At 35.8% G+C, this 11,106-nt stretch overlaps 1 protein-coding gene across 1 annotated transcript; it reads right to left on the reverse strand.

Annotated features, from left to right (window-relative positions):
* Positions 1 to 7,049: 7,049 nt before the first annotated feature.
* LOC122291044 (protein FAR-RED ELONGATED HYPOCOTYL 3-like) lies at positions 7,050 to 8,642 on the reverse strand. Its single transcript, XM_043098694.1, has 3 exons — positions 7,437 to 8,642; positions 7,223 to 7,312; positions 7,050 to 7,136 (listed from the first exon to the last, which is right to left on the reverse strand). The coding sequence occupies exons 1-3, from the start codon at positions 8,640 to 8,642 to the stop codon at positions 7,050 to 7,052; spliced, it is 1,383 nt and encodes a 460-aa protein (XP_042954628.1).
* Positions 8,643 to 11,106: the final 2,464 nt, after the last annotated feature.

An 11,106-nucleotide genomic window follows, 5' to 3' on the forward strand; every position in this document is an offset into this window, starting at 1 on the left:
TGTTCAAGGAATCACTTAGGGTGTACTATGGGCTCGAGGAAACCCAGGGTCTGGTGTATTGGGCTTCAATTTGAAGAGTGATAAGAAGCAAAAAAAAGCTTTAGGCTTTGTTGGGCTTAAAAAGCCCATGAGTGTGAATTGATGGTTCATGGGCTTTGGGTATTGAATTGATGGGAGGCCTTTGTTCCATATTTGTGGGGCCTATCTATGGCCTCAAAGGCCTACTAAGTTGGGTCCTAAACATTGGGTATTTTCTCAATTGGGCCAACGTTTTGAATCTTAATAAGTTAGGCCCAATAGCCTTATGCTTACTAAGTTGAGCCTATTATCTTAGGTCTAATAAGTTAGGCCCATAGTCTTGTGTTCAATAAGTGAGGCCTAAAGTCTTATGCCTTCCAAGTTGGGCCTAAAGCCTTCACTCTTACTAAGTTAGGCACAATGGCTTTATGTCCTTTACAATGGGCCTATTTTCTAGTATCCTCCAAGAAAAGTTTAAAACTTCATATCTCCCAAGTTGGGCCTAAGGTGTTTTAATATTTTATCTTTAGCCCATCACATCCTTATTGAATTAGAGCCCTAAAGTCTTATGTCCATCAAGTTGGGCCTAAGGCCTTAGTGTCTCTCCTAAACCTTTATACCCTAAGAGCTTGGGCCCTTAATAAACCAATCTCTTGAGCCTTCCTGAATCCATCAAAATTTAACCCAAATTACTTAGTCTAATAAGGTGGCAAAATATCCAATATGCCAATTGTCTTTCTAACATTGGCCTCTTGGCACCTTTTTTCAAAATTAATTAAGCATTAAAATTTTTCTAAAATAATACTACTAAACCGGTCAAAATCTATAAATTTCATTTTCCTCAAAATAAATTTTGCACTAGAATCTTAATAATTCTAACTAAACCCAAAGTATACAGTTTTCTTGCCAACTCAAAAATCTAAAAATTATCTTATTCTCAAATAGCCAAACTCCTAATTAACTAGGATTAAGACTACTAAGATCAAGGCCTAAATAGCTTTTTAGGTGGGGTGTTACAGCAAGGCTCTTGATTTTCTTATGGCATAGCTGTTGTGTAATGACCGACATGAAGGGCTGGTGGAAGAGAAAATAAATACACAAAGGTTTCAGCATTTAAGCAAGGCAGGTTTGGAAGACATATCTCAACTTAAAATTCTCATCTCATTATTATAACTTTTCTAAATTTTTATATAAAATATAACAAAATATTTCAAAACAAGAAATAGGCTGAAGGCGGTTTAGAAAGGGCGGAAGACTAGCGAATAAAATCACAGTAAAAAAAATAAATATATATACATTCTCTGTAGAAATCCCAATGGAGGTAGAGAAGATGTGCATGGGCTCAAATACGAGTCTGGATGTTGGGTAATCGGCTGGGGATTTTTTTCTATAGCCTTAGAGTCTAGATCTTTACGCATATAAATATCGACTAGGCCCATTTAATGGGCTAAGTCACTTACTAAGTTTAGTAGCCCAATATTAACATCGAAATTGAATCCAACTCATCATATAATAATTTTAGACTTATAAAATAATTATTAAGCTCAATAAAATTATTGATTGACCAAAATAAATTTTAGATCCATAATTATCCAATAAATTGCAATTGAGTTTTTTAATATAGCCCATCAATTGTATTTTAGGCCCAATAAAATCGTTCTTATATTTATTAGACGGGATGGTTACAAGACATGTGGTGTAAAGTATTAAAGCTTCCATGTAGAATTTCTTTTAACACAAAATACATTGTCGCGTGGAAAATCATTTTATCTGCTTAAAAGAGAAATGCTACAAAGGAAGCTTTATATCATTTATTTTCATTTAATTAATATGTGATTTATTATTTTTATATTTTTATTTTAATATTTTATGTGTGTTTAAATATAAAAAAAAATGATAAATCACATATTGATTAAGTATAAGTATGTAATGAAAGATTTTCTTATAATATTTATCTACTAAAATTTAAAAACCTAAGAGAAAATGTAAATAAAAAATAAAAAAGATAGGCAGCGGGGCGGGCCGGCGGCAAGCTATCACTTAGGGGCTAATCAAGCTACCCCATGGAGGCCCCTAGACCCAGGCCATCATATGATGGCATAATTCTATCGGAAAACTCTTGTTGCAGGCCACTTGCGGACGGATTCGCACACCAGGCTGAAGTGGACATTAATGAAACGGTGAGTTTTATTCTAAGCGGAAAGATGAATTTGACAAACCAGCTGCACTCCTTTCGTTATTCACTTTTTCCACCTTTTTCGTTTTTCACTTCTCCTCTCACCTCTCAGCTCTCATCCCTGTTCTGCACCTCTCACCTCTCACCTCTCACCTCTCATCCCCGGTTTGACAAACTTCTCCTCTCACCTCTCACCTCTCATCCCCGTGTGAGCAAAGGGAGAAAATCCTCCCCATCTCAAAACCCCTTTCATCTCTGAAGGTTTTCAGATGTCGCTGCGGTAAGCCGGATTTCCCTACGGTAGATCTATGCAGTTCGGGAAACCCTAAATCATAATAGGTCTCTCTCTCTCTCTCTCTCTCTCTCTCTCTCTCTCTCTCTCTCTCCTGCTTTTGGTTATTCGATCGTTAACATTGGTTATATATTGATGTTTTGCTTAATCGATCTGCATTTGGCCTAGGGTTTTCTGTTGGACTTGGCCTAGGGTTTTATTTTTTTGGGGTTTTTTGTGTTTTCGTTGTTAGAAGCCCCTAATCTGTTCGAAGATGTTATTTAGGAATGCTGTGAGAAAATTAACATGATTTGTATACATTTTATTGATCTGTACATGCTGTTGGACTTGGCCTAGGGTTTTATTTTTTTGGGTTTTCTGTTTTTTCCTTGTTAGAAGCCCCTAATCTGTTAGAAGATCTTATTTAGGTTTGCTGTGAGAAAATTAAGATGATTAGTTGTAAATTTTCTCGATCTGTACATGCTGTTGTACTCGACCTACGGTTTTTTTCTTTTTGGGTTTGCTATGTATTCCTTGTTAGAAGCCCCTAATCTGTTCCAATATGTGTTTTAGATTTGCTGTGAGAAAACTAACATCATTTTTAGTAGATAATATCGATCTGTACATGGTGTTGGATTGTAATAGGCAACTTATTTTTATTTTTTTTTGGATTTGAGGAATTGTTAGAAGCCCCTAATCGAGTTTTAAGGATACCCATGGATTTGGATTTGTTTGGATTTGTTAGGATTTGTTTGGATTTGTTTTTAGTCCTGTGAATTGAAGGCAACAAAAAGTAAGTCTGATTTCCAATATCTAGCTCGAGTTGCTTTGTTTTTTCTGAATCCATTTGGGTATTTTCCATTTGTGGTTGTTTTATCTTTTTACATATAAAATATCTTGTACTATTATGAAATATATATACATATACATATACATATACATATCTTGTAAAATGAATGTGTTTGTGTATATAAATAATATATAAATAGATAGATCATATTGTAATAAGAACAATATGATGAGAATCAATCACTATAAACTAAGCTTTAAAATCATTGTCAGGTGGATGAGTGGGATTGGGAATATGGGATAAAGATTTGTATCCAAGGCTTGAGGCCATATGGTTATGTTATAAAGTTCAATGATAGATGGTCCCATGAGTTTGGCCCTTCAATCTTTTTAATATGTTCCCTCATCAATAATCTATACGCCCACCAATATCTGCGTTCTTCATATCAATTACATTTTCTGTTTGAAAATATTGTAGCTTAGACTGCCACTTCTTGAATTTTTAGAAATAATCTGTGTAGTTTTAGAATGTGTATGTCTCATACATTCCTTTAAAACAATAGTGATTTTTTTGTAACTTTTTTATAATCAAGTTTACTTTTATAATGTCTTTGATGTTAGAGATTTGCACTTCCTAAACATATATAGCATTATTTCTTGATTTGTTTAGAATTATAGAAACAAATCTCGACTTTACAAGTTACTTTTGTAAAGTATGTGCGCGCTGGGATGTGTACACCATCATAGTAGATGAACTAGTTTATTTATGTTCAGAGTTCCATACTTTCTGCATATAGCAGTATGTGAAGTGAAGTGAAGTTTTCATTTTTACAAGATACTTTTGCAAAGTATGTGTGCACTTGGATGTGGATACCATCATAGTAGATGAACCAACTTTTGCTAAAGCATTGAACACACCTTTACACTTCACTTCAACTTGGGGCACACATAGACTAACTCCTTTTGCACTTGATTTTTAAGGATTAAACTCAGCTCCCCTTCGGCTGGATTAAACTCAGCTAACCTTTTTAAGGATTAAACCATCTCACCTTTTTTTGAGTAAACTCTCTTCTAAAAGAAAAAAAAAACTTCTAAACCCCAACAGAAAACAATGAATGAAAAACACTATTTTTTTTTAGTAACAGCATACTGTATCGTTGATTGGGAACATGTTATCTGAGGGAGATAAGGTATCATCGTCAGTTTCTTCATCTTCTATTTCATATCATACTTTGAGAAACAACCCAATTTGCAATTGTGGGTCAACTGCTTCACTTAAAACATCGAACACGCCAAGAAATCCGGGCCGATCCTTCTTTGGGTGTTCAAAGTACAATAAGAAGGTACAAAAATCAGTTATTGTATACTTTTCCAGTACCAATTTCAGATTGACTACATGTTTTGATAACATTCTCAATTGTTTGTTTGTTTGTTTGTTTATACAGGGATTACCACATTGCAACTTTTTCATATGGGCAGATAGTGGTAAGGAAATAGAGAATGACCCTATGAAAGTAGAAATTGAGATTTTAATGAAGGAAGAGCTCCAGAAAACACATGAAGAGGTTCGGAAATTATTGCAACTGTTTCGAAGAAGAGAGGAAGAGGTTCAAACAAGAGAGGAAGAGGTTCAAAAAATGATGGAAGAGGTTCGACGTTGGATGGAAGAGGTTCACCTAAGAGATGGCAAAATTGTCAAGAGGGAGGTGGAAGTCCGGCGTCAACGCACACATATTCGTAAATATTGGGCAGTTTCTATTTTACTTTATTTGTACTTGATACGATCGCATTGAGTAGCCTAACTTATCTGGAAACTCAATAAACCAAATCTGGACTTCCTTGTTCAGATTTGGTTTAGAGTACTTTGGGACGTTGTGACATCTGTGCATAAACTGTGTTTTGTATAAATCTATGGAAGAGGTTCAGTATTTTGGAACTTTTGGTACAACACTTTTGAATAAGTGTTGTAATTTGTATGTGGAAATTGAAGTTTAGGGTTCTGGACAGGTCTGGCTATGAATGTAGCAATCTGGAAATTTTTTGTATAAGTCTGAACAGTAGTTCAGATTTGGTTTAGAGTACTTTGGGACTTTGCCTTATTTGTGCTTGAACTGTATGTTGTATAAATGTAGATATATGTTGACTATTTTGAAATTTTTGGGACAACACTTTTGTAAAAGTGTTGCAATTTGTATATAGAAATTGATCATGAATAAATCTGGACAGGTATGGCTAGTTTAAACCAAATCTGGAAATTTTGAGTATGTGTATAATGATGGACAGGTCTGAAAACATCTGAATGTGCTGTGTTGGTAGACATAAATCTGGAAATTGTGCTATGTTGCTGGATATGCTAAATCTGGAAATTGAGTGAATGAACCGTCCAAAACCCAGCCCAGAAATAGCATATACTGAATGTGACAAAAAAATGGAAATTCTATTACTTTCCTTACACCCGAGAAAGAAATTAATGTTACAAGTTCACAAGTCAATACACAAACATGTCCATCTCGGCTCCAGTATTTTGGGTGTGATGTGAATCCCACTTAGAGACATCTTTCAATTTACTAACAAAACCTATAGAAGCCGTATAACATATGGGTGATCTTTTGGAAATTGGTTGCTGCACCTGAATTGACCAAAACTGCTCAAGTGATAGCAACAACCTGTGAATGGCTTCAGGACCCCAACAAAATGCAGTAAATCCGGGTACCATGCAAAAAAATATTTGTCATTCACATGGGATAGAATTCACAGTATCCATCAATTACATGAACCTCTTCCTCTAGTAAGCTAGATATATATCAAACCATAATTTACAACAAGAGTCCACCCTATGATAAATAATTACAACAGCTTCTTTACACCAAAAATAAATACAACAGCTTCAATACACCAAAAATAATTACAACTTCTCCACCCATCAAATGCCTAATTGCAAAAACTAAAGTCCAAAAATATTCAATGTCAATGATTACAAAAATAATATATCCACCCATCAAAAAATATTTACTCAAAAGTTGGATTTGCCTCAGCCTATCTCCATGGTAATCTGTTGAATACCATAGTGCATATTGGTGGTTTAAGTTGAGCTGGTCGACTCCCCATCATTCTTCCCCTTAATCTTCATGGCTTTGTACAAAATAAACTGAAATCATCAACATTCTCAAACTGGAAAGCAAAGCACCCAATCATTGAATGTGCTCAATCAATATCATAAATTAGGTTCTAACTTAGCTGAATATGACATCAAAGTATCATGTGCCCAGAAAACATATATATATATATATATATATGTGTGTGTGTGTGTGTGTGTATTAAAATTTGTATGTGCAAAATAAGACAGTATAAGTTCAAATTCTTTTTTCCAACAAGCTAGCTGAACATCCATATGAATAACACTTCCTTCACATGCTAAGGCATATATATATAAACCAATTCATACTCCACCAAACCAGAAAGTGTATTTTTTCCACAAGTAGGTATCTTGAGCATCATGATTAAACATTCAATGTGCAAAAGTAAATGCAAAATTGCCATAAGTCAATGTTAATTATTTTTCCCCAATCCCACTTAAATAATGTGCTTAAGCATTCGAGATACAAACCACGTAAAGTGACCTATTGCTACGGTTGTGTCCCAGGCAAGCTATCCGGCTAGGTTCCATCCAATCAAAGTTGCATCTGTCACACTTATAATATAACAGTTAATATTCAAACGAACATCCTCTAGAAAAAGTTTACTTATTTACACAGGATGTAACATTTAGTTTGAGATGACAACAAAACATCTAAATCATCTTACACTTTCTTGAGTCTCATTCACCGCAAAGTCTAACTCGGTGGCACTAAAGTTCAACACTTCGGTAGCATTCTGAGGAGGCTAATAATACAAAATGCAAAATATTAGTAAGAACTAAAGTTTAATCTGCTTGAAATTTTTCCTAGCATTAAAAACCCAAGTGTAACCTGAAATGTGACACTTTGTTGTGTCCCAACATCTGTGGAACCAAATAAATTCCTTCTAGTTCCCACAATTTCGCCTTTTATTCCATGCGGCTACAAAGGAGAAAAATAAACCAATTTGTATTAAATCATAAAGAATGCTTAAAAGTAAAACACACATAATATTCAACATTTGTTAGTGGAAATTGAGAATGGTTAATTGAGTTAACCTGTTTACGTTTTCCTTTCTGAGTTTTGTCGTGGGTTTCAAATGTTCAATCATGGATTTTTTCCTGAGAGATGGCAATCTGCCTTTTCCTCTCACTACATGGGGACTCAGTACATATTTAGAAGTGGCAGTTGTAGTTTCCACGGCAGTTGTAACATTCACCTTTGATGGCGGCTTGTTCGTGCGGTAGCCTAAGTTCATTGCATCTAACTTAGCTAGCATGTCCTCTGTGTGCTCATCACATGAAGATGCATTTGTGGTTACTTCGTTGCATTTCTTTATGATACGTGAATATCTGCTAACTTCAGGTCTCTCATCAACCCCATCATAACTATTTCGTATAAGAGTGTAAGTTCTCTTTATGTCTTTCCGCCATCGATCTAGTATGTACTTTTCTGGCACCGATCGAACTTTGTTAAGTCTCATAATGCCCAATACATGCCTACACAATATCCCTCTCATCTCAAACAAGGCACATGAATACTTCACCTCACATTCAGCCTCATTAAAGTAGACCGTGTGGGTAACCTCCTTGATGAAATCATTAACATTCACTTCATCTTCTACATTGTATGTTGCAATTACACCATCCTTCCGGTGCAGAGTTGGAAGAGTTGCAAGCATCCCTATTACTTCTTTCTGAACTTCTCTAAATTTATTGCAAGTGTATATGTCTTGAAAAGTCTTCTCAAGCGGAGAGGGAGAGACGACGGGAATTGTAACATTGAATGACTGGAAGTCCGCCGCACTTTCATTCTCAATCTTCTTCCTCAATGCATTATCAAACTGATCGACAAACTCTTTTAAGTTTGTCTTAGCATGAACATACCAGTCGAAAAAAGCATTCATACTCTCGCTTCGTTGGGTTGTACTCATTCCCGCCCAGAAAACATCTTTCATGAATACCGGTGCCCAATACGTACGCTCAGCGTATAAACTCTTCAACCAAGCATTATCCTGCAATTTGTACTTCTGAATTAACACTTCCCAAGACCCCTCAAACTCCTCAACTATGTGAGAGTCATACACACAATTTAACAACCCAGTTTTCAATCCAGTTTTGAATGCACCATGTGAACCTAGCTTCTCAGGCAACTTTTTCAAAATGTGCCATAGGCAGAATCTGTGTCGACTATTTGGAAAGACAAGGCTTATTGCATTTTTCATGGCTCTATCTTGGTCCGTGATAATAGCCTTGGGAGCTTCACCGTCCATACAATTACACCAAGTCTGAAATAACCATGTAAACGTTTCTGTATCCTCACTAGAAATTAATCTTGCGCCCAACAAAATCGACTGGCCATGGTGGTTTACACCAACAAACGGTGCAAACGACATCCCATATCTGTTTGTCAAATAGGTGGTGTCAAATGTCACAACATCACCAAAATATTTGTAGGCTGCCCTACTTCGTGCATCCACTCAGAATACATTCCTCAACCGTCCGTCATCATTCATATCCATTAGTGAAAAGAATCCGTCATTTTTGTATTGCATCCGGGCAAAATACTCACGGAGGGCTCCAGCACCACCTTTCCCAAGTCAAAGGTGGTGTGCCTTGTCAATATAATTCCAACAGTCCTTTTCATTGAATGGCAAGTTCTCAAACCCACCTGCTTCTTGCACAAGAGAGGCAAAACTCTTGTTCATTCTTATCCCAGCTTGATCATTTATGTCTAACACTCTCTTAACGGACTCAGTCACTTCTCTATTGCAGCGAAAAAATCTTGACTTTTTTGGACTTAATCCGTGATTATGGGAATTATCTACACTGTTCACCTTGAACACACCTCTTTCTAACGTCACATTTATTCTTACCTTACAGTCTGTCTTTGATGTCGGACGTGGTCTGGCAACATTTGACGTATGGTTACGTGCCTTCCCACCCCGAGCACAACCCAATGTGACATATCTAAAGCTCCCATCCTCAAACCTATGGCTCCTCAGAGTCATTATCCCAAAACCGCATTGTTGCCCATATCTTTTATAATAAGACAGTAAGTCCTCTTCAGATTTAAACACCATCCCCAATTTTGGCTCCTCAACAATATGGGCCCCCTCAGTCTGGGGCAGCATATCATGTGCCCCAGACTGATCATCACTCCCCCCATCAACAGTATCCATACTTTTTCCAGTAGACTCAGGTGTGGGATCTTGGGTTTCATCAACATGGCTTGAACTTGCAGAGTGTAAACTGATCGAAGGGTTAAGATTCGAGATAAATGGGGGCGGCGGAATTCCCTGCAGTTTACACCCACGAAATGAATTAAATCAATTTCATACATGGTTAAATATAAGTGCAAAATCTGCTCGAATGAATTTATCACCTGACTAGTTTGTGAAGATACACTGGCTTCAGGACGCTCGAAAAATGGGGGTAACCATGCATTTGGCATTAGTGGATGGCAACCATGCATATAGTTTGAAAAATCCGGGTAACATGGTATTGGTATCACCTAGGGATTATGAAAAAAATATGTATTAATATAGCCTCATCAGATTTGATTCTCAATTTATGAATTAGTACATAAATTCATCTTCTCTTGGTTTAATAGAGATTTCACCCGGGTTGGTCGATTGGTTGATGGATTTCTAGTTGGAGACGTCGATCCCAGTGGGTAACATGGTATTGCTATCATCTGTGGAACAAAACCAGTCATGATGAAGTCACTTTCATGAATTTTAAACATGCTTAATGAGTACCTGGGAGGGAGGATTTGTGGATGGATTTGTTGTTGAATCTGCTGTAGAACGTGTTATAGGACATGCATGATCATTCCCTTTCTCCATCTAAACAAAGCATTAGAAGATTAAAAAAAAGACATGCCTATATACCCATAAAAAGAATTAGTACCTCAAGCATGCACTTCGTATATGTAGCAAAATAATAATATAATATTAAGAGTTGCAGACAATATATTAATATTTTTTTTTCAAATACACAATATATTACACCAACATTCAACTAAATATATTTGCAAATACACATTAAACCTGAAAAACTACATTTCCCCCAAATGCCCATCAACTAAGCATCATGGACTTGAAGCATCTCTATTACTACGGAATGGCTTGTTCGAACACGCCTTCTGATGCTTTTGGATAGACACCGGGTCGTCCTTGCATTTGTGATATGATTAAAATGTCATAGATAATTTATTACAAATGCCAATTAAATTTTTCCATTCAAACTCTTATAGGTTTATATATACACATATATACAACTCATGCTAACGGACCTTCTTAAGCTAACTACTTAAATGACCATTGTGGCATGCCACTACCACATACGTAGTGCTACATGATTTATTATTAAAAAATCATGAGCATAAAAAAAACCAAAATACTTCAAAACATAAATGTGTCAAAAAAAAATTTATATTCAGAGAAAATTTCAAATTTAGATGTCCTCATCAAATTATATTTATAAAAACATTAATAAACCACATGACCCCACGTAGTGATGCCACGTCATATATATGATCAGCACTAAGGTTCATATATGGCTTGCTAGCATTATAGCTAATACATATAAATTATGAAAGTATTAGCTAAATTGAAGTAATAGAAGTTATAATTTTAGTTAAGAATACAAAAAATTAATCCACCATCGATCTCATAAATAGATTTTAACTTAGTTAGCAACAACTAGCAGTCATTTATGACTAAATTGTTCCTA

The sequence above is a fragment of the Carya illinoinensis genome, chromosome 13 (genome assembly GCF_018687715.1).
Source record: "Carya illinoinensis cultivar Pawnee chromosome 13, C.illinoinensisPawnee_v1, whole genome shotgun sequence".
Lineage (NCBI taxonomy): Eukaryota > Viridiplantae > Streptophyta > Magnoliopsida > Fagales > Juglandaceae > Carya > Carya illinoinensis.